The 24,454-nt window shown below is 42.7% G+C and overlaps 1 protein-coding gene across 3 annotated transcripts in view; it reads left to right on the top strand.

Annotated features, from left to right (window-relative positions):
* dscama (Down syndrome cell adhesion molecule a) overlaps nt 1-18,325 on the top strand; it is a gene marked incomplete at its 5' end in the record, with an annotated part of 75,104 nt that extends 56,779 nt beyond the window's left edge. Inside the window, 22 exons of one of the 3 annotated variants that reach the window (XM_084564414.1) lie at nt 5,125-5,321; nt 5,959-6,055; nt 6,167-6,295; nt 6,533-6,700; nt 7,224-7,294; nt 8,035-8,278; nt 8,778-8,924; nt 10,859-11,014; nt 11,391-11,524; nt 11,815-11,968; nt 12,552-12,669; nt 12,760-12,923; nt 13,051-13,149; nt 13,254-13,442; nt 13,826-14,116; nt 14,788-14,964; nt 15,058-15,088; nt 15,217-15,332; nt 15,437-15,595; nt 16,204-16,401; nt 16,547-16,849; nt 17,813-18,325. In XM_084564414.1, coding sequence (XP_084420540.1) covers nt 5,125-5,321; nt 5,959-6,055; nt 6,167-6,295; nt 6,533-6,700; nt 7,224-7,294; nt 8,035-8,278; nt 8,778-8,924; nt 10,859-11,014; nt 11,391-11,524; nt 11,815-11,968; nt 12,552-12,669; nt 12,760-12,923; nt 13,051-13,149; nt 13,254-13,442; nt 13,826-14,116; nt 14,788-14,964; nt 15,058-15,088; nt 15,217-15,332; nt 15,437-15,595; nt 16,204-16,401; nt 16,547-16,849; nt 17,813-18,192 — 3,722 coding nt within the window. In that variant the 3' untranslated portion in view covers nt 18,193-18,325. Of the gene's footprint in view, nt 1-5,124; nt 5,322-5,958; nt 6,056-6,166; nt 6,296-6,532; nt 6,701-7,223; nt 7,295-8,034; nt 8,279-8,777; nt 8,925-10,858; nt 11,015-11,390; nt 11,525-11,814; nt 11,969-12,551; nt 12,670-12,759; nt 12,924-13,050; nt 13,150-13,253; nt 13,443-13,825; nt 14,117-14,787; nt 14,965-15,057; nt 15,089-15,216; nt 15,333-15,436; nt 15,596-16,203; nt 16,402-16,546; nt 16,863-17,812 lie in introns of all 3 variants that reach the window. The other 2 variants (XM_084564412.1, XM_084564413.1) reach the window with 2 other exon arrangements.
* Nucleotides 18,326-24,454: the final 6,129 nt, after the last annotated feature.

Raw genomic sequence — 24,454 nt, 5'->3', positions numbered from 1 at the left:
GAAGTACTCACGTGATAGATAGTATGATCTTCATTGTGTATTATTGGCTGTCCAAATGTGGCTTGATCTATCAGTAAACAATCTGAAGCTCCGAGATGTACAGTATAGACAAACACATGGGGAAGATTGCTATCAGGTCAGAGATGTGGCACAGGTGAGCAAACAAGCTCATAAGCACAAACAGAAGACATACATTTCACACACAGGACAGTGCACTTTAATGTAAAGCCGTAATGTAAAGGCAAAGATACAGTGCAGCGCAGTGCAGCCATTACAAAAGAATAATGGGCCAGGAAGCTAATGCAGTGCTTTAGATAGATCCCACTCCGCCAGGCTATTGTGGTGGACTCCCTGGGAAATGAATTGCAGCTATTGTGATGTCCTAGCTTGGCACTTTCATTGTTATGAGTGTGTGTGCATAGGCTAATGTCTTGTCACATACACCATGCATCATCCAGTAGGAAAACCACCACTGCACTAACAGACAGTAGAAATTGCTTGCATCCACTGCACCAGGATCAAGCTGTACGCACTCGAGTTTATGTTTATTTTTATTTTATAGGCTTTATTATGGGAGCGGTAATCTGTTTTTGTCGCGTCTTGTCACTGGCTGCAAGTAGAAGCTCAAACAAAGGATTGTATGCAGTTTTCACTCGAGCACCCCTACCTCCAAAACAGATGCAATTCAGTCAATTCATTACCAATCCACAGCGGATGCTATCAGAGTCAGTCAACAGCCACTCAATGTTTATCAGAGCCAATTAAGACCAATCAAGCCTATTAGACATCATAATGTCTGCAGACACAGTGATGAGGGCAGAGCAAATAATAATGAGGCTTCACTGAAGAGCAGTGCTAAATGGACTTATGGTCACTGAGCAGTCTCCTGAGCACAACGCCCTTCAGACAGCCATAAGGAAGTCCCCCCTTCATCTTATATCTACTTCTTTAATCTTATACACTTGCACCACTGCTACGGAAGCCTACCCCTTTCTGCAGGCAGTATATTTGGTATCATGCTTCATGTCCAAACCAATTGTGCAGCTAAGAGAATTATTTCAGTACATTGCAGTCGGCCAGTGAACCAGTCATTTTTGTGCGATCGCCACAGCGCTCTTCCCTTCCCCCCACCCCATCCAGGCCTTCTCATCTCTAGCGCCCACTTACAGTGTGCCTCCGGGGCAAAAACGCTAGATGCATCTCAGCTTGTCTTCTCTTGTCTGGGCCTCGTGGCCCCACTGAGCAGGGGTGTCCTGTGGCTCACACTGACCTGCCAGGCAACCCCGGTAGAAGGTGGACCACCATCCCCGTGCACCCAGCATGATGAAGCCAGCTACTATATATATAAAAAAAGAAGAATAGAAGTTTGCTTTTCAGTTAACAAGATTAACCATTCAGAAACATAGAAACTACTTTTAGAAAAGCAAATATTTGATATGTATTTATGGACAGGATATAAACTGTTTAGCACTGACAGCAATAGGGGTTTATTTGTAAAAGCTAGAGGAAAAAGCCCCCTAGAGAAATTCATCTACAGAATATCTAAGGAAAAGCACACATTATTTAGTTATTTTATTGTTTTTACTTTAGTGTACTTTAAACTGCAGCGTCCCAAACACGTCATCACCACCTCCGTAAATGATTGCATGATTTTCTTTCTGCAAAATGAGTAACTTCCAAAGTGGAGATTGCTGTTTTCCGTCCCCTTTTTCTAAAAACAATTAATCCAGCTCAAATGATACTGAAATAAATGTCTGTAATCCCTTTCACCACCTCTTACGTCTCGCTGAACCTCAGAGATTGTCTCGCCGCTTCCTTTCTTTGGTCACAGATGAATAGCCCCACACTGAGGTAGCCATTCACCTATAATTATGTGTTATTATTTTTCTCCTGACTCCACCATTTGGCTAATTCTGTTTTCCACATCACTAACGCCACCAGTTAGAGACATTAGAAACATTTTCTTTTTTGTATTGTCTTTTATTTCTGCATTGCGACATTCAGGGTGTGATTGTGTAATCATCATCACACTCCCGTGGAAATCAATGGCAGGTCCATGTTCTATTCCTGGCTACTAGAAATGTCCCTTTTTCTAAGAGTAGAGACTAGAGAGAGAGGGAGGGAGAGAGAGGGAGGAAGGAGGAGCGGGAGGAGGGAGACGAGGTAGGGAGAGGAGAAACTGTCCGACGCTGGTTGGCATGGTAACCTGGCCAGGTGAAAGGGAGCCTGGGAGAAGGGAGGGAGGGAGGGAGTGGGGGGTGTTTTGTCTCAGGGGAGTAGCCTATCAGCAGCCAGCCTATCCCCCACAATCCCCTGCAGGCTTAAGCGTATCATCACTGCCCTCTGGGTTGCTGTGGAGGAACAGGGCTCTCCTCACCTCCACATAAAAGGCACATTGTACCGTGCGGTAAACATACACTACACATTCTGCCATTTCTTCTGCCTTTATCCTAAAGCTCCAATGCTGCCGTTTTCCTCCTCTCTTCCTCAGCAACACATCACATCTTATTGGCTCCTGAGGGGGAACAGTGCATGAGTGGTTTTCCAGCGTCTGTGTATCTTTATGAACGAGACTGAGCTCTATTTACTCATCTCTTTATGCTTGGTTTCAACATGTCACTGAGTTTTATTAAGTATACTGCACAGCACATACATTCAGTCTATTCCAGAGAGTTGCTCGCACATAAAGTCGGTTACTGTTAAAACAGCGTGATCCAGCTGGACAAATAAACAATATCATTGATAAGATGGACTTATAAATCATAATAAATGCGTAATAGAAAGAACAATATTAAGAAGAAAACGTTTAAGACTGAATTAGGCTCCCTTTTTCCTTCATCTCCCGTCCTTTTCCTTTTTTTTCCCCCTCTCTCCTCTCACTCCTCCCTGTAGTTCTGCTGCTTTAATTCTGTTAGATATTAAAGAAATACATCAACACAACAATTACAGGGCCACAAAGTGCGCCTCAGGGGTGGCTCATCTGGGCTGCTCGCACACCAGGGAAATGCGCTCTTGTACATACGTGCATTTACATAAACACACAGATCGCATGTGCCTCATGTCGGAGTCCTCTTTACGCTGCACGGACACACCCTTTATTGATTGTCTGTTTGCTTTTCTTGTGCTGCTTTCTTAAACATTAATTGGAAAATAAAAATTGTATTTGTTACGTATTTGCCACATATTAAGTGCAGCAGCGGCTTTCTGCCGAATGACCATCTAAATAAATTAATGATGGAACAGAGCTCCTTGAATACAGGAGAGACAGCTTTCTTGATGGTTTGGTTTGTCAGTTTCCAACAATTGCTAGTTAACAGTTTACCCTTATTTCGCTCTGATATAGTATGTATAACTGATTTATTTTGTATTTGCAATTATGTATTTTATTGCAGCAGTTCCTGCTGTGGATTTTATGTGGATTTTGTTTAACAACTTCCACATCTACCTAGATCTAGATTCTAGATCATCAATTGTTTATTTTTTTCATTTTTAAACTAAAAATGAATGTAGATGTTTATTTCTATAGTGCACCCAACTACAGAGCTATTCAGCTGTGTCTGTCATTTAGAAAGAACAGCTGCTCTGTTAATTCATATATACTGTGCATCATCAGTCGCTCATCCCTTTTCCTGTAAATTTAATTTTATACAAAATAAAAACAGACAGAGCGACATACGCTGAGTATTTTCCCTTCGCAAACTTCATCACCAGTAACATTGTCATTAATATGCTCGAGATTATTGCTGTAGTTTATTATTTCTGCAATGATTACTGTGCATCTAAGCTGATATCAGACCCTTGTATCAGCACATCAATGAACAGTATCTGTCAGACTGTAACATATAGAAAACATTGCAAATTGATATTACTGTAGATTTAATTTGTTCCACCCTCCAAATCCTGGATATTGACATATCTTTAAAGTTTACAGCGCAGACATCCTGTGCACATCCAACAGACAGAACTGTCTCTTCCCTCCTTCCTTTCTTTTTGTGGCCTAGCAGCACCCCACTCCGTCAGGTCTGTCAAGGACACCACCCCATGCCACCTCTGAGCCACTTACATGGCAAAATGAAAGTAGCTGTGCTCTAAAACGCTAACGTTTACATGAAGCCCGAGCAGTTATTTCTTCCCCGTCCCTTTTCCAAACGTGTCTCACAAAAAATTCATACTTGTCATGCAAAATAAATCAGCGTTCTTTTCTGTAGCCGAGCCCCAAATGGCTGCGGAGTGAATAAGAGATGAGACTTAAATGTTTGCAACCTCTTGCCTGACACTTCCCATCACATCAGCGGAGTCACGCTTTGTGTGTTTGTGCCCGCGCGTGTGTGTGTGTGCGTCAGACGGAAAACGAGAACGAGCGACCGTGTTTGTGTGCATGCACACGCCTGCATGTGTTTATGTGGGTGTGAGTGTGTGTGAGCGTCTGGGAGTAGAAGGTTGTTATACACTCTGCTGTGGGTGTAATGAGCCATGTATGTCGTTAGTGTGCGTTTAGCGTGGTGTCTTCAGAGTGTTGTTAGAGCATCACTGTATCATTTAGGACCCTCTGATACTAGATACGGACCAGGGCCGCTTGTTGCCTATAACACAGCATTTAAGGGAGGTTTTATGTTTGCTAAAAGAGCTTTAACAATGCACAGTACACCTTAGGGTGCTTAATGTAGTCAGTTTCAGTTGCTATAATACTCCACAATGTTTCAATTTACACTTTCGCTAATGCACTTTTTTTTTTTTTTGCGTTAAGACTCAATAGATACACCAAGAAAATGTTTAGAGCAGCAAGAAGGAAATATATAATAGAACCAGCAAATTTATTAATCATTCTGATTTGATTAGGTTTTCTAATTTTCATAATAATCAGCTCTCATTGTAATTGATTTATTTGTCTTTATCTGTGTTAAGGCATAAGTGTCCATTATTAAATAAATATCAGCTGTTGTATTAAAATTTTGGTGAAATAAAATAAAAACCAATTGAACAATTATTCATCACTACACCATCATCATCATCATGTTATCTTGTCGTTTGCCCGTACAAGATTTAACTCAACTCCTATCAAGTACTGAAGTCAGATAAATCTAACAAAATGCTATCTTTCTTTCCACATTATTTTCACTCCAGTCCCTGCCATGATCACATCCTACCCCAACACCACACTGGCCACGCAGGGTGAAGAGAAGAAGATGAGCTGCACAGCTCATGGTGAGAAACCCATCATGGTGCGCTGGGAGAAGGAGGAACGCATCATAAACCCCGAGACCAGCCGCTACGTGGTTTCTGTCAAGGAGGTGGGCGATGAAGTCATCTCCACCCTGCAGGTAGGAGGCTGCGCTTGGAAGTGTACAGTCTGAGACCGTGTGTTGAATTGGTGATTATTCTGAATAATATGCCACAGCACACAGAAAGGATTTCCTTTGAGTCATATCATAATCTGAGGCTGAGGCTCCCAAACACACAGTAGAAAGACAGATGATAAACATGGTTTATCTTCCCAATCTGGGGGTCAGGATCCAGGATGGACACTGAGATGAATCTGAAGGGTCACCAGATACTAAGAGATAAGAAAGAAATAATATAAAACCGTGTTTATCTCTGTTATACTACAAAAGCTTAAAACTCCTTCCACTGAAACACAAACTAAACATATACAGTGCATTAACAGCGCTCCATAGTCCAAGTTACTGTCCTCACCATAGTGTCACAAGTTCGATTCCAGCCTGCTCTCTTTGCTTCATGCCTTTCCCTCTTTGTCTCCACATAACCTCTTGTATCTCTCCATTAGCAACTATGAAATAAAACCATAAAAGTCAGAAAGACTACCAGGCTGAGGCAACAACTCTCAAAACATGTTACTACTATGTTTTTAGCTTTTGTGTCACTAATGCACCAGTGGGCATCCACCAGAGTGTTGTACTTTCATCAGCTAACATCATTTCATCCTTGTGCATCCGCTAGATCATGCCCACAGTGAGGGAGGACTCTGGCTTCTTTTCCTGCCATGCCATCAACTCCTTTGGAGAAGACAGAGGAATCATACAGCTCACAGTACAAGGTATAACTGCACCTCTGAACAAATTCTACCGACCCTGCACATTGTGGAAGTTGCCATTAAAGGTTCAGTTTATTAATGCTAAAATGTACTGATCAACTTTGTACCTTTTAGAGCCCCCAGACCCCCCAGAGGTGGAGATCAGAGAAGTGAAGGACAGGACCATTGCACTGCGTTGGACTATGGGTTTTGATGGCAACAGCCCAATCACAGGCTTTGATATTGAAAGCAAGAACAAGTCAGGTATGGGAAAACTTATTTAGATGGTATGATTTGGTTTACCACTCTAGTCATGACATGCATCACTCGTGGAAACCTAAAAACCTGCGGAGGATCGTGCAGTTTGGGATGTGAATTATCCCTGCATTCACTTAGTCCCAGCAATCTAATTTAACACAGCCTGTCCTGATGCACTTAGCTGGATTTGACCTCTCCCCTGACTTCAGTAACCCCAATAAACATTGGCCTCTCCCCTCTCAGCCTCCTGGGATACTGCTCAGAAGACCAAAGATGTCTCACCTCAACTCAATCAGGCCACCATCATAGATCTGCACCCCTCCTCCACCTACAACATCCGCATGTTTGCCAAGAACCTGATCGGCAAGAGCGAGGCCAGCAACGAGCTCACCATCACCACCGATGAAGCAGGTGAGACTGAACTTGTGGACAATAATCTTTTCGTTCCATGCTGCCTCCTGTACAGATATTAATAATGCATGCATGTTAACGTCTAATTTGTTACTGTGACATCAATCAGAGGAACAAAAACAGCGTAAGAGACTGACTTTAGTGCAAGCAGTGAATGAAAGGCAAGATGCAAAAAGAGGCCGACTCAGTCAGTTCATTAACTGCCCAGTGACATCAGCCCATTGGCTCTGTTGCATTATTGAACACATGCTGACCCCACGCTAAAAGCAGAACTTTTCAATTAGCGGCCTCAGTAGTAAATGTCACACTACGGTCAATAGACTGAGGCTGGACCCCTTTTGCAAATTACCATCCGTTCCCCTCATCTCCCCCCTCTAAAAGCCCTCGCAGAGCACTTCTCATCACCCTCAGCAGCCTCCTAAAATATACCATCACATTGGTCCACGTGCTCCCTCATTCTCTCCCTGAGACAGTTGTTGGGTATGTGCAGATTTAAGACATGCACCTGTTTCTCTGATCTCAGCTCCTGATGGACCACCTCAGGATGTGCAGCTGGAAGCCCTCTCCTCTCAGAGCATTCGAGTCACGTGGAGGGTAAGTTAATCTGACTCAGTGTTTCTATGAATGAGTGTGAAGAGTATCTGTCATTAAGGATGACAAGAGCTTTTAGGATGAAAAATCAAAAAATAATTCGAACCTCCAAAGTCAATCTCTGCTCTGTGTCAGTGAGTCTTTGAATTAAGCATCTCAGCTGCTGCAAGAAGTAGAGCTGTACTGGTCAGAACTGAGGTGTTTAGTCACACAGTATTGCAGGCATTATCAGTCTTGTCTTTTCTTCTCTGGTGGATTAAATGTGGTGTTGTTGGTAATTTTCCTGCATGTGCCCCTGCATTTTGGCTTTGTTCAAAACTTAAATGTTTGTCTTAGTTAGTCAGACTATCTATAGACTATATCCAGCTGCTGATTTCACACACTGCACCAAATTGCATAGAAACATACTATGTTACCTTTACCTGGCTGGAGCCATGCTTCCCTGCACACTCCTGTATTATGGCTATCATGACCACTCAGATATGAACACATGCATTTTTGGATTTATTTTGGTATGTGGTTGGATTCCCAAGGACATGGACTTCCCAGGATGCATTACATTGTCAACTGTGAACTGGTTACAGGCCTTGGTGAAAAACTTAAATGTGCTGGACTTCTTTTGGGGGGGGACAAGGATTACATTTAAAGTTAAATGTTTGTCTTTCATAGTGGATGCTCGCAGTGAGCGGAAATAAATCTGTCTTCGTTATTGGCTCAAAGAACCCCTTTTATTTCTCTGCCAGGCTCCCAAGAAGCACCTCCAGAATGGGGCCATCAGAGGTTACCAGGTGGGCTACAGGGAGTACAGCTCTGGTGGAAACTACCAGTTCAGTGTGATCAGTGTGGAGACAACGGGGGACAACGCAGAAAGCCTGGTGCTGGATAACCTGAAGAAGTTCACCCAGTATGGAGTTGTGGTTCAAGCCAGCAACAGCGCTGGGACAGGCCCATCATCCACAGAGGTGGCTGCTACCACACTGGAGGATGGTAAGAGAGGAGGGAGGCAGACGAGGCTTGAATTAAATGTGTTGTTTTTTTGTTTTGTTTTTTTCAAGCTCAGTAAAATTGTGGTACTAACTTCAAAAGCTAATTTTGGATAGGGGTTCTGAATACAACACAACTAAGAAACATATTAGTTGATGTATTTGCATTGCATTACTAACACTGCTACTGTTGCAAACGCAGCTGCGGATGAGGCAGACTATATGGATCAATGTTAGAGACATTTGTGAGTATATATCACAACCTAGTGGAGATCAGAGGTTACTGCCTGGCACTGTCAGTCCTCACAGAGGTACTGCAGAAAGTAGGATAGAGAGCCCTCAAACAGATGTAGAGGGCTGACACTGAGCATCTCTACACTTTTTTACCATTTTCAGAACGATGCAGTAGGAGGCGTTAAGCTCGTAGTTTGCGGTGAACACTTATAGGGTTTTCCGAGAGTCGGCTATTTTTACAGTTTGCTTTTCTGGTTCTTCGCCCTCAGTTCCAAGCCGTCCTCCAGAGAACGTCCAGGCCACCGCCACATCTCCCGAGGTCATCTCTCTGTCCTGGCTGACCCCTCCCAAAGACGCTCTGAACGGCAACCTACTGGGCTTCAGGGTCATCTACTGGGCCAACCTGCCTGATGGAGGTATACACTCATACTGTACTTAAATGTAGTTGACATTACACAGATAATCATCCCATGCTTCCCAGAAATCTGCATTCTGATGTCGAAATATTTAGTTAGTGACTTAATCATTGCAGGTTTTATGACCTCAAGCAAACTAATACATTGGTGTAGTACACAAAAAAAAAGAAAATTTAATCTGCTACATAGAATTTACTACATAATAATAGCTGTGTAACCAATACCGACCCAAAATAATTTTCTAACCAGCAGTACTGTCGCTATTTTCTCAAATTTAGAAAACCATTGCAGATCCCCCACACTACTTTATTTATCTAATATTTGTAGTAGTTGTATATTGTAGTTAACCAGGTGGAGTTATGGTAACCTCCACTACTGGCCAAAAGTCTGCATGGTCCCGTGGACGTCAGACAGCACGGCTTGGCATTGTCACATGCCGGGTTTGTGTCAGCGGGATTGGTTGTGACAGCGTGATTACCTTTGGCCTCTGCACTGTCACATCACGTTGGCCTGTCTCTGGAACATGAACGCTCAGGACCCGACAGCCACGGCTAGTTTGCATAGCAACCGTCAGTGGCTGAATGCTCAAAGTTGAATTTAAATCTTATTAATTGTGCTGTTTGGCCTATATTGTGAGTAAATGTAAGGGCTTAACATTTACCATGTACCTATTGCAAAAAACACTCTCTCCACACCACTCGATCCTTGACAAGTGTAATTTGTCCTTTTGGGAGAAGCCTTTCTCAGTAGCCAGTAGAGGGAGATGAAAGCCCTCAGTAACAGCAGTGGTGCAGTCGGTATCAAAATCCAGTTGTTGTTGGAATCAACTACCTTGGTTTCATCAAGGTTTGTGTGGCTGCTTTTTAGACAGTAACAATCAATGATATTCTTGCTTTTTTCTGTTATTTTCTTGGTTATTCAATATATTTTTTGACCATAAATGTCCACAGCTACAAATTTTTATGCCGGATTCCCAGAGTCCGTCTGAACAGTTATTAATAATATTCAGTTAAAAGCATCAGATCATCACAGCATCTGCAGATGTTTGCCTTTATCTTGAAAAATGCTCAATCATCTAATTAATTAAGTTACAAGCATAAAGTTTCAGAAATGAGCAAACGGTAACAGATTTTTCTCTACCAGGATGTTCTGGACATTTCAGTTAGAGGCAAAAACTACTGAGAGATTTTCCATGCTGACAAAACAACTGGATATCAAGACAAAACTATAAAACACACAATCCTGCATAAATCATATATTTACTGTATGGCCAAAAGTTTTATAAGTATTCTAGGCTTTTTATTTGCTCATTAATACTCTGAGGAGAACAGAGGCAGATGGTCCTCTGCTGTAGATCAGTAGAGATAAACGAAAAGAGAGAAAGTATCGTGAAGAAGGGATGTGGACAGAGAGCGGTGACACAGTGGGGTATTAGTAATTCAGAAACAGCTGATGGTAGCAGGTTGCCAGTCAAGGCCTGCCTTAACAACGGACCTTGGATGCAGGGTTGTTCAAACTTTGGGATGTGAAATCACACCCAAGGCTGTTCTGTGACACCCTTTGGGGTGACATTTATTTTTATGTAGGCGACCTTACATATAAGTTATTAGTCACACCTTTGAGCCAGTGGTCAGTCCTATCGCTATGGGTGATATCATAGAATGGCAAATAAATAGTATAGCACATTTCGCATGTCATGACAAGGCACATGAAGCTCTTTTAAGATGGTTAAGGTTAAGGCTAAGGACGGATTACATAGTGTCAAATAACACTATAGCAGCTTGCGACCTCTTACATTGCTCATATGCTTTTAGATGATACCAGGCTGACCTGACTTTCACTGGATAAGGCTTCTGATTTTTTGGTGACTTAAATTATTATACTTTATTTACCTAATCTCTCCTCCTGTCACCTCTCTGTCTTTTTTCCATCAGAGCTTGGAGAGATCAGGAACGTGACAACCTCCAAGCCTTCTCTGGAGCTGGATGGACTGGAGAAATACACCAACTACAGCATCCAGGTGCTGGCCTTCACCAGGGCCGGCGATGGTGTTCGCAGCGAACAGATTTACACCCGCACCAAGGAGGACGGTAGGAAGACTGAGTCAATTCTCCAAATTAAAAGGGGCAAGGGCAAATGTCAGATTGTGCTCGTCAAGGCGAGCTTCTGTCACACAAGTTGTTTTATAGGCATGGTGAGATTAGCACTGAAGCGTAAGTTGGACTCGCTCAGAGCCTGAAGGAATAACAATATTGCTTCTCTTTAATATTTTACTGTAGTAAAAATGTGACAGGATCTTAAATAGAGTTATTAAGAAGAGAGCTGTAACTCTTGCACGTAGCAGAACGGGCTGTAGAATATGTCACATGGCCATCTGTTATCTTACTGTATAATCAGTGTAAAAAGAGTAATAACTTTAACTTAATGTGGGAAATATAATTCAGCTTGATCATCTTGTCTTTTCAGTTCCTGGTCCTCCGGCTGGTGTGAAGGCAGCAGCCGCCTCCAACTCAGTGGTGTTTGTGTCCTGGCTTCCTCCTCTCAAAGTGAACGGCATTATCAGGAAATACACAGTTTTCTGCTCCAACCCACACCCCACGGTAAATCACCCAAAACATGATAACATTAAACAATCAGTAATTGGCTATTTTTGAGGTTTCAGTTTAAATATAAGACCAGTTAAAACCTGCTTAGTCACTACAAGCTGAGTTGGATTCATTTAAAGCGAAAGCATTTTAGTACATTGTGAGGTCATTTCTTCTGATCACACACATCCGTAAATGACCATTTTTAACTTTAAGCTGCACCAGGATAGAGCATACACAATTGACTAAAATTAAAAGGTATAACTCACTCGTGTGTTTTTATCATTTTTTTTTTTCTCTTCTAGGTGAGCAGTGAGTTTGAGGCAGCGCCTGACGTGTTCTTCTACCGCATCCCCAATCTGAGCAGGAACCGGCAGTACAGTATCTCGGTGGTGGCCGTCACCGCTGCAGGCCGTGGAAACGCCAGTGAGATCATCACCGTCAAACCCATGGCTGAGGGTACGTGAAGCTGCTCCGTGATATTCAGCGCTGAACAACACTGAGTCGCTTATGTGTCACTGTAGTTTTGCTTAACCAGGACATAAAAGCTTAGTGTACTGACGGTGAAATTCAAGCTGCATCCCTTCTGGAGACCCGTGTGGTTGGGTAAAACGTACCTCTATATAGGAAGACAAGTGGGAGATCATCAGCTGAATATAAATAACCCTGCATTTGGCCTTGTCAACGCTTTACATGCTTGGTGAGAGCTGATAAGCTGATTGCATATACTGATAGACCCTGTTCTGTCTGGAGTCAGGACCCACAGCTCCTATCAGGACATTCACATCCTGCCTTGGGTCCAGGTGATGGATGTTCTCTCCTCCGTGCTCCACTGTCCACATAGAGAATAAAACACCATCACACTGTGGCCCCTGGATCTGTAGCCCTGACTCAGTGATCTAAATGGTTTGAGGATAAAAAATGTAAAAAAAACAAAAAAAACATTGTAGGGTCAAGTTTGCTCCATATGTAACACTAAAACACATTCATTTAAATATTACACCCCCTCATCTGCTGATTAAGCATGTGTGTAATTCTGCAGCTCCAGCTCGGATCCTGACCTTCAACAGGACAGTGACGACCCCCTGGATGAGGGACATTGTGCTGCCCTGTAAGGCAGTGGGTGATCCATCCCCAACAATCAAGTGGCTGAAGGAGATGTGAGTACAGCGCAAATCCAAAAAGCAGTAGGTGATAATAGATGTGAGTAATTATCCATGTGACGCACTGTAAACACATCTGTGTTTCAGCAACGGAACCCCAGCGCCTGTTGTGATCGACAGCCGGCGCAGTGTCCACGGCAACGGCAGCCTCGTTATCCGCACGGTAAAAGCAGAGGATTCTGGTAACTACACTTGTGTGGCCAGTAACAGCTTTGGCTCGGACAAGATCGTTCTCAACCTGCAGGTTCAAGGTAAAAAAGAGAAAAGTGCTAATACATTACATGTGATGCGAATGAGCTTTTCAGTTCCAGATATTTCTTAGATTGATGTTTATTTTTTTGAATAATTAGGAAGCTTTGTCTGCTTTCTTTCCTCCAGTCCCACCTGACCAGCCTCGCCTCACAGTGACCAAGACAACCACCACTTCAATCACCCTCTCCTGGATCCCAGGAGACAACGGAGGCAGCTCCATAAGAGGTCAGGCAGACCCACCATGACGTTTTTTTTTTCCAGTCTTTATTTATTAATGTTTTTATTTGCTGAATGACATTCATGTCCCCCTCTCCCTGTGCTATTGTTAGGCTACATTCTGCAGTACTCAGAGGACAACAGTGAGCAGTGGGGTAATTTTGCCATCAGTCCCAGTGAGCGTTCCTATCGGCTGGAGAACCTCAAATGTGGCACCTGGTACAAGTTCACCTTAACGGCCCAGAATGCAGTGGGTCCAGGACGTATCAGTGAGATCATTGAAGCAAAGACCCACGGGAAAGGTATAAACAGTTGTTGTTGTTGTTGTTGTGTTGTTTGTGTTTTTGAGGGGTTTTATTTTTGTATTAACTTTTTTCACAAACTTCACAAATCTGAATTGTACATTTATAATTTGAATTATTTTAGTTTTAGACATACTTTTTTCCTAGCCTGAAGATGTAGATAATTATTTAGTTAACCGTTTTAGATACAATTGCCTTCATGGCCTCAGCACAAAATAAAATAAAAGGTTATATTGCATCCTGCATTTAAGTCAAATGTTTTATGAGTTATGCTATGAAGCAACATTACTTTAAGCCTAAAACTCATCTCCTCAGAGCACATGGTCAAAGTGGCCTTAAAAAGCCATTAAATAAATTCATTCACTCTTATTTCCTAAACACAGAACCTCAGTACTCTAAAGAACAGGAGCTCTTTACCAGCATCAACGCCACTCGGGTCAAGCTCAACCTGAACGGCTGGAATAACGGCGGATGCCCGATCACCTCGTTCACCCTGGAGTATCGGGCAGTAGAATCACCCACCTGGACCACGGCACAGCGCACTTCCCTCACCAAGAGCTACATCCTGTACGACTTGCAGGAGGCCACCTGGTACGAGCTGCAGATGAAGGTCTACAACAGCGCCGGATACGCTGAGAAGAGAGTCAAGTTTGCTACACTGAGCTACGACGGCAGTGAGTTTCCCTCTCTTTTCTTTACAGGGCACAGAGTCACTGAACTATTTGTGCTGAAACTGGCAGAGTACCATACCTGTATGAGTCACTTACGGCTGCTCCTCCAGTGGTAGTATAATGTGAACACTGACACTGACTGCTGAACAAGTAAGGAATCTGTGATAAGCTGGCCTTAACTAACTTAACATTCAGAGTCTGACTAACAGTAGTATGTTGAGACATAGCGATATAAGTCACTTTTTTGGTAATGGCAGAGCTTGGGGCACAGAGAGGTTGAGCTATCTTTGATTAATTAAGCAATAAAAACACCTTTTAAAGCCAGTGGCTGTAGCTGGTTTAGGTGAAGCAGTTAATGATACCTCTATCATAAGCCTGTTGCACATAAGCACATGTTAAATAAGCACCTCCAGCTCACGTTGGACTCTGGGGGCTCGGCAGTATGCTGTCACAATCACTTCTGACGATCAACCACTTCTTTACTTACACCCTGCAGCTGCTGAAGATATGATCAGGCCCAGCATATGGAATTTGGCATATAATGATTTCATTTGCACCGAACGTCATCCTGGCGAAGTGGGAACCAAGTATTACTGCCAATTCGGCATTAAGTCAAGTGGTCGGGTGCCAGTTTGCATCATAACCCACACTAACATCACTGCACCTCTGCACAGGTACCATTGCACCTTTGGTAAAGGCACCCAATGTCAGCGAGGACAACTCCGGAGGGGGTGAAGGTTTGAAGATGATGGTTACAATTTCTGGTGTGTTGGTGGGCATCGTGGTGATCTTCATTGGGCTGCTGGTCCTGAGGAGGAGAAGGAGGGAGCAGAGGCTCAAGAGGCTCCGAGGTGAGATGAGAGAAGGCACAGAGACATGTACATACACATATGGAGACGTGTATTCTCCTTGTTAAAATTATGATTTCTTTGTTTGTTTTTCAGATGCAAAAAGCTTGGCTGAGATGCTCATGAGGTAAGTGTGCGACCCCTACAGTAAGCCATTATCAGTGATCTCACTGTGCAATCAGTTCACTCTGAGCAGAGGTAATTACGACAAGATAGTGTGATGATGAAGTTCCCTTCTTGTTTTGTGTTCTTCAGCAAAAACACACGTCCAGCTGAGCCAATTAACAAACAGCAACAGACGCTCCGCATGCATATCGACATCCCCAGAGCCCAGCTTCTCATCGAGGAGAGAGACACCATGGAGACTGTTGGTAAGCACACCGCTAGCATCATGCTGCTGTTGTGTGCTGTAGGACATAAAGCAAATGAACCCGACTGTTGGTGCTGTAGCGCTGAGCTTGTTTTTTTCTCACAGACGACAGGTCCACTGTGTTACTGACCGACAACGACTTTGGGGAGACCCAGAAACAGAAGTCGTCCACAGTCACCCACACTGTCCACTACCAGTCACTCTCCCAGGCCACCGGTCCACTGGTGGATGTGTCTGATGCCAGACCAGGAACCAGTAAGTCCAGTACGGACCATTTTTTGACTTCATAACTTCATGTGGTTTTGTTTTCCCAACATTTTACTGTGTTTTTCCCGTTTTCTGTATTTTGAATTCTTTGGAAATTGAAATTATTATTATTATTTGCTCCTTCTTTACTTTTACAATTAAAGCGGGAATGTTTTACCTTGCCATTCTGAACAGAACCGTAAAGATGGCTGTGTGAAAGGGAGAGCCACATGATGGGAAAGGGCTGTGACATTTTGATGACGAGTTGTGTTCGGGGAATTTGATGATCTCTGAACTAATTTACCAAAACTAAGATGCTACTGTTGAAAATAAGAGATCGATAGTGATAGAAATGAGCAGAGTTAGCACCTCGACCCTCAACACTCTCTTTGAAAAGTTTAAAAAGCTTTAAAATGTGTTGTTGTCACACTAGACGCAGACACTGTTTTAGTAATGACCACTCGCTGTGCTGGTTTCAGTTCATTTAGGTTGGCAGACATATGCAAAAACTAAATCAAAGCACTTCTTTTAAGAGGGATACTATTCATTCTCCATTAGCGTACAGTGACGTATACATCCTTTCTATGACCTGCATAAGTATCTTGTATTCTCATACTAATTCTCAGACCCTACAGCCCGCCGCACAGCCAAGGCCGGCCCAGCTGCTCGCAACCGATACGCTAGCCAGTGGACGCTGAACCGCCCCCACCCCCCTGTCTCCTCCCACACTCTCAGCACTGACTGGAGGCTGCCCACACCCAGAGTCGCAGGCTCGGTTGACAAAGAGAGTGACAGCTACAGCGTCAGCCCATCTCAGGACACAGGTGAACAACATAGAGCTGCTGTAAAATTCTAACAACGCAGCACTACTCTTTAACAACAAATCTTAACTTTAACAAAGTTACACCCCATTAATTATGCCACTAACTCTTGACACTAATCCCTCCACTAACTCCCAACCATATCCAGACCGCGCGCGAAGCAGTATGGTGTCAACGGAGAGCGCATCCTCCACCTACGAGGAGCTCGCCAGAGCCTACGAGCACGCCAAGATGGAGGAGCAGCTACGCCACGCCAAATTCACCATCACCGAATGCTTCATCTCTGACACCTCTTCAGAGCAGATGACAGCAGGCACCAACGACTACACCGACAGCCTGACCTCCAGCACGCCGTCTGAATCAGGCATCTGTCGCTTCACTGCTTCCCCTCCCAAGCCTCAGGACGTCAGCCGGGTCATGAACATGGCCGTGCCCAAGGCCCACAGACCGGGTGAGGAGACGCCGTCCAGAGACGACACTTCTGTCTGCCTGGAAGCTGAAAGCTTGCTAGCCTGTTATCACTATGATCTTCCTTCTGCTGCTTAATCACTAAACATTAACTACTAGTCTAATGCTGACATCCAGTATTAACACCAACAGTGAATCCAAATGAACTGCTGCAAAATGTATTCAGGTTGATGACTGTGTCTTTGGGTTTGGATTAAAGTGTTAATACTAATTCACAAACTCAGTCTGAATGAAACACAACAGGACGACTGCAAATAAAAATAATTTACTCTTCTTAAGCCGACATGTGGAATCAGCTCCAGGTGCAGTGTGAGTTGGCAAAACCAAAGCTATTAGAGACCTATAGAATTCCTCCATATCATGTAATTATAATATTCAGATGAGAACATGCAAGTTGTTGACGTGACCTGTTGGTGTAATTATCAGAACCGAATTATTAAAAACTAACGATTGCTTACACAAGACAGAATATACAGCAAAGTATTAGGTGGTACTCTAAACGGGAATGATCCAAATATAGTTTGAGATAGTTTGTTTGAGAGTTGGTATAAGGGAGTCCAGTGGAGATAGAAATGGCATTTATTTTGACATTTTAATGGGAATCTGACATTTGAAATCTAAAACTTGCACAGTGATTTCTGTCCAGAGGGGTGGACGTCGGCAGTCATTCACCTCTGTCCATCAGTCTACACACATTCACTTGTAATATCTGTTTTATACTGAAAATGTGAATTGGGTACTGTGGAGCACAGTGTAGAACTAATGACAGTTCCTCTCTCTCTGGTTCATTCTCTTTGTTTCAAAATAAGAGCACGTTCTTGTTACAGATACTCTCTTCCAAAGCAAGAACCTGGATGATAATAAACAGGATTATTTTAGCCTGATAACAGCATGTTGTGCTTGCGTTTTCTTGAATTAACTCTGGTGTGTGTGTGTCGTCCTGCAGGAGGCGAGTTGGTTCACCTTCCTCCATACCTGCGCATGGACTTCCTGTTAAACCGAGGCATGACCTGCTCGGGGTCATCCAGGGGGACAGCTAGTGGGGAGAGAGCGGCCATGGGTCAGGCCTGTCTCGAGCCGCAGAAGAGTCGCTCACTGAAGCGGCCCTCTCGCATGGCGCCCCCTACGCCCACAGAGGCCCCTCAGGCCAGCAGGGACCCAGCAGCCCAGTGGCAGCCTGGCTCTGCAGCCACACTCCCCCACAGAGAGGGCTCAGAGCTGGCCCAGGCCGCCAAGCTCAGCACCTCCCAGGAGTCCCTGCTGGACTCGAGAGGACATCTCAAACAGAGCAACAACCCCTACGCAAAGTCCTACACGCTGGTATAACAGCAGGGGCACATAGGGCGGGACTAGAACTCACTCTAACACTGGACTTAACACTCAAGTGCAGTAAACTGACTTTCACCACGCAGTTCTGTATATACGTCCTCTCCCTCCAAGGGCGGGGCCACTTTTACTAATCTCCTTTTATTTATTTTAGATTTTTTCTTTTACCTCTTGTTTGTATTTCTTTTTTTTGTTTGTTTCACTTGAGAAAAAAAAAAAAATCACTCATCAGAAACGACTCCAGCCGGAGCTTTGCCAAACTAATTGAGTAACGAGGGAGCATTATTTATTCTTGTTAATTCTTTATGATTAATCAGTAATTATTAATTGTTAGTTGTCAGCTATTAATGATCATAAATTATTGATTACCAAATGACCTATTACCACCATTACTACAATGTTTTCATAAGAACCCGGACATTTGTTTTGGTTTTTTTTATTATTTCTGGAGTGGAAGATGACGATTTGGAGTCATTTTTTTCCTATGGAATATCCTTCTGAAACACTGAATGAAACTTGGGAGAAATCTTGGAATGAAAGCAATTGACACCAGTCCAAACTTTTCAGCTGCTCTCAAATTGTTACTTTTTTTGAAGAAAAAAAAAAAATCTATTTCCTATGGATGCATGGGGACTGACCAATTAAAAAGACAATGAGGATTACGATCGTGGCTGAACAGCCTAGTCGAGCATTTTGTCACACTATGAAATGATCCAATGTGAAGATTTATTATTCTTATTACTATAAATATATATATAAAAAGAGAAATCACTTTTATTTGTGGATATTACAGGGAAGAATTGATTTGGTTAATAAAGTCCTTAGTCATGTTTGCACATATCTCGTTTTAATTAGGAAATTGAGTCTCTGTTGATCTTTCTCTGTGTCCCATTCTCTGATGGTGCAATATGAAAAAAGATATGAAGTATATGAAAACTATTGCTCTATACTGTACTGTAATGATGACAAATAACTATGTTGTGAGTATACTTACAGGGCCGGACGCACTCCAGCTTATGTATTCAGGTGTAGTTTACCACTGCTTGTTTGCCAGGGTGGTAAATGATGTTAGATAGAACAGGGAGGGTTTAGAGAACTAATGGTTTGCACTTCACAACAGCCCCACTCAAGTGTGTCCAGATAGATCCCCCTACTCTCAGTGCACTAGGTAGAGCCTTCAGGGCTCTCACTCTCCTCAGTAGATTTACTGTTGCTGCATTGCAGTGATGCTCCTCTACAGGGAAAGAAAAAAAAAAGAAAAAAAAAAACGTGAGACAATCCAGCAGAATCCCCCCCTTCAAACCAAACCTATAATGTCTACGGGAAATATCAGAAAAATATGTGGATATACGTAAGAAACTGTTTTTTGTTCCTGTCTGCCCTGGCCCATTTCTGTTCTTTCTGTTTCTTTGAGTTAGCCTGAAGGGAGAAGAGTTTGATCCAAAATGCTGTGAGGTCATAATGTCAGTTTCTATGATTAGTTTCTATGATTAACTGTCTTCATTATGATTATACATTTTAACAACAACGACAAAAAAAAAAAAAAAAAAAAAATGTCACTTTTTATTTTTAACATGAGTGTTCACCGTGGTGGCACTGGAATAAAGAGAAACTAACACAAAGGTTCAAATTTGATTAATAAAATGGCTGTTCCCCAGAAGTGTCCCCGCGCAGGTTTGACATGAGTGACTGGAGGTGGGGTGGACATGCAGCAGACATCCGGGGAGCAGGTGGGGGCTGTGCTCTCTGCCCGGTTGGGTCATAAACCTCAGGAGAAGATGCAGAATCTTGTCACTTTGTTTTCATCACGACGACGGTGAAACGTCAGCGGTGTCTCTAACATTGTATTCCCCGTCTGCAGGTGGCAGCCTTGTGTTGTTTATTGACACTTAACCAAAACATATGCAGGTAACTACAAGGAATGAGTGAGTGATACTTTTTAAAGTTCTCAAACTTCCAAAAAAAAAAGGCATCAAGCTTTTTTGTGCATGTGTGTGTCAGAAGTAACAGCCAGAATAAAACTGTTTCCCCACCTACAACTCAAAAGACCAGGATGCCATGCAGTTAGAGACATGCATCCTAACTGTAGACTGTGAAGCGTAGTATACAGTGTATACAGTTTAGTGTAATATCTAGCTGACATGATTGTATGAGTGAGTATATTGTTATTGAGACCCATCATAGGCATGTCCCAGATCCACCTGTCTTTACGTTGGCTCTGCTGACACCATGGGTCTGTCCCAAAGTGCCTGCTAGTGTGAAATACTGCCAATAACCGCCCCTGGAGGAGGTCACACCTGATTAACGAAGACATCCTGTCATCGGTGGAAATACTACCGCAGCACATGGCACAGATGATCGGCTGAATCATTACCCGAGAGAGGTCACTCAGGCTATAACAAGTTGTAAACGGTAAATGGTCTTGTATTTTCTATTGCGCCTTTTCTACCTGTTAGTACTCAAAGAGTTTTACAGTCACGGTGATACATCCACCGGTTCATTCACACAAGCACCGGTGCCAAACACCAGTGTCTCGCTCAAGGACGCTTCAGGGATCAAACTGCTACCTACGGAGCCACAGCCACCCTATAACTCTTCACAGCATTTAACCCTTTAGGACACTGTGAAATACTTGGAAATTCTAAAATTCAACCCTAGAGTGTTATTGCAGGACATAAGAAGACTTTTTTACTTTTGTGAAATTTTTCTAAATGTTTCATTTTCATGCAGAAAGTCAAAGTTAATGAAGTTACCATATATGGTTCCTTGCCCTTAAGTGGTAAATAAATGTAAACATGTATTTAGACCATTAGAACATAAGTGTTATGGATTTATCCAGGGGAGGTAGGACCCAAGTGCAGGACGAAGCGTGACGAGGCAGGAGTGAGCAAAGAACTGAGTTTAATTAAACAAAAGGAAACAAAAAGCGCTGCTGAAAAAAGCAGGAACTCCAAAGACAAAGAATCAAAACTTCCAAAAAGATAAAAAACATAACAACAAAAGACTAGGAACACTGGGGAACACAGAGAAACCGAGGAAAGCAGTAAAAACACAGTAGAATGACACGATAAGGAACAAAGGGGAAGGCAGGGCTATATATGCACACACGAGGAACAGAGGGGTGACGAGACACAGGTGACACAAATCAGAAGACAAGGAGGAAACCAATTACCTAATCAAAAAGGAGGGAAACACAGGGAGTAATACAACAGGAAATCAAAAACTTAACAAAATGAAACAGGAAGACAAGAAACATGAACGAAACTCAAAACGCGAACACAGGTGAAACAAAACCAGAACCATCACAATAAGTGCTGATTCAGGCACTTGTCAACATACACATTATCACATTAGACGACATGCCTTGATCTTCTCTGATTGGCTGAGTGAAAACCACATGCTTCTCAACCTCACTGAGATGCACAGGGAAGTGTGGAAGTTACCATATATGGTTCCTCGCCCCATAAAGAGTCAAATGAATAATTCAGTACTACATTTATTATTGCTGTTGATGATTCTGGTAGTATAAAGCTGAGTGAGCTGCTGTTCCTGGACCAAATGGATCAAAATGGACTCATGGCTTTAAATAGGTGTGAACTGGTGGAATGACCTGCAGCATTTGACAGATCAGGACCAAGTCTCAGTGAAAGTTAGGACTTACAAGCTCCTTATTTTCTTCCAGTTCAGGCAGTTAGAGGTTGCTTATAGCCTGAGCATGTTTCATGAATGTTATATTTATTTATCATTCTCATTACTGTCAATAGGTTAATACGAGTGGAAATACTGCCATAATGTTGAATTGTATGGATGAATATTCATCCACTGAACTTCTTCATGTCCATTGACAGCAATGGCTAGTGTGGCAGGATACAATGTGATAAATTATGGGATATATTTTTTAAATGAATACCATTTAAATCGATAAGATTCTACAGTATGAGACAAAAACCTAAACTGTGGGTTTGCATGGAGGTACTGAGACGTGTCTTTACATCCACAAAGTTTCAATAACAGCTTAGCTGTCAGAAGTCATTCTGGGAAATGTAGGCAAGAAAAGGGCAGGATAAATAAAGGAATATATCAAGATTCCTTCTAAATCTTACCACAGGTGTTTAGTGTCTTGTGCAGAACTGCGAACATTATGAAGAATCATTCTAATCTGGTAAATTAATGAAAGCCTACAGAGCTGTCACAGTGAAGCTCCTGCCTGAGCCTCACATGTCTTGCCTTCTCAATTGCATCCATGGTCTTATATCACCGGAGGGAGGTTTGGCAGGAAGCCGTATTACTCGGCGTGACAGCTACGCATACCTGCCTTCCACTTCTGAAGTCCACAACAAATCGAGCGTGGTGGCGGAGATTTACTCGCCGCCACAAGTGGTGGTTAATAAGAGCTGTCATAAATAAGGTTCAGGCTGAGCTGAATTCGTGCCTGTGATCAGCCTGAGAAATGTGAAGCTGTCCCCCCGAAGCGCTGGGGAAATGATTGAGAAAATGGAAGGTAATAAACATGGGGGCACGTCCCAGCGGAGAACTGGAGCTCCTCACAAACTTGGTTATTAATAAAAGGATTTCCCACAGATTTTACCTGATGGTCACTGAGAGGCCTCCACAGTGAGGTACAGTATGATCAGTGGATGTTAGTTGCATTTTATTTTAAGGTAGAAATACCTGCTCATACCATAATTTGATCATCACGTCCTGATGAGATGAAATATGTCCAGTCAACTTCCAATACATTTGACCTTAAGATGAACTATGTTAATGTTATACTATTAAATAAAAATGTTACTGTCTCAAACCTCTTGTCCTTTGAGACACACAGTAATGCACTTTATTAGTAATGCACTGTACAACAATCACTAACTGCCAGCAGCTTATTGACAAACTAAGCTGCTCTGAAATATCTAAGCAGCAAGTGGCGGCTGACAGAGAAGCAGAGACTCCTCTGAAGCTCAGTCAGTGAGTTCCCTCTTTTAGACATGTCCCAGATATGCTCATGGATTAGTTTAATATAGGTTGCCACACAGTTTCATAAAAATAAAAACTAACTTAATTTAAACTTTAAAAGTCAGACCCCCTAGCTCCAGTCAAACTCGTATAGAACCGTTTCCGTGGTAACAAGTTCCTAATAACTTCTAGTCTGTGGCACCAAGTGACAGAAAAAAGAAAGCGAAACATGACTCATTGTTTAATGATGTTCTGAAAACTGGATTTCCTATAAAGAGAGAGAGAGAGAGCGAGAAAGCAGTGAGGATACTGTCAGATGTTTCTGTCGCTCCTGCCAGACCGCTGAGTCCTGACACATCATCATCATCAAGACACAGAGGCTCTGCTCTGCTGAGTGTTTATGCCACTGGACATTATTAGTATTTATTTTTTATATATATACTTTTTTCCCCTCACTTCTGTTGAACTGAATGGAGCTGATGAATTTGACACTGTCCGTCTTAGCTTACCCAGAATTCATAGCAAATGAGTCCTACTTACAAGCAGACGGCTTTGACTAGTGGGTGAATTCAGACATCTGACTGATCAGACTGACAGCGTGTCTATCTGTGTGGATGCTCTGAAACCTGAGGCTTGATTGTTGATGCTCAAAACTACTGGTAGTGACAATCTACAATAAATTAACAGTGGTCAGTGTGTGGGTGACCATATGAAATGTCAACTGTTCACCCATGGACACCTAACGTTCATCAGTAGCCTACTGAAACATGTATGTAAGTTGGAACAGGTCTTCTGATATTCTGACGTATTCCAACCTGAGAAGGATGACACATGATTGTAAATGGATTTACAGACTTGTTGCACGTCCTGCAGGCGTTTCAGCGCACTAAAGAAAACTTTCTTCTTCTAATAATTCAAACATGATATCAGGATTTACTGCATTGACTACAGCATGTGTCAACTGCAACATCACTGCACTCAAATGCTAAAATAACAGTTGAAAAATACAAATGCTTGTTCGTGTTCGACCTCCTTTTTCAAAACCTACAATAGCTGCTGAAATGTGTGTATGCTCCACACATTGCAGGAAGTGTAATTTAGCGGGAAATGATAGAAAGTAAATCCTTCTTTTCCATTGTCTTTATTTCTTTCTCTGTATGTGAGCACGTGAGTGAGGTTGCATGCATAAATGTATGAGCTTGTACAGTACACATGTGAGCCTACTCATCGGTGACATGGTTTAAATCACACTGGAACAAGAACGAACACTGAAAGGAACACAACGGGAGTCAAATCACAAGCACAACATCTA

This window comes from Chelon labrosus (assembly GCF_963514085.1).
Source record: "Chelon labrosus genome assembly, chromosome: 17".
Taxonomy (NCBI): domain Eukaryota; kingdom Metazoa; phylum Chordata; class Actinopteri; order Mugiliformes; family Mugilidae; genus Chelon; species Chelon labrosus.
This window is presented reverse-complemented; position numbering and strand designations above follow the sequence as displayed.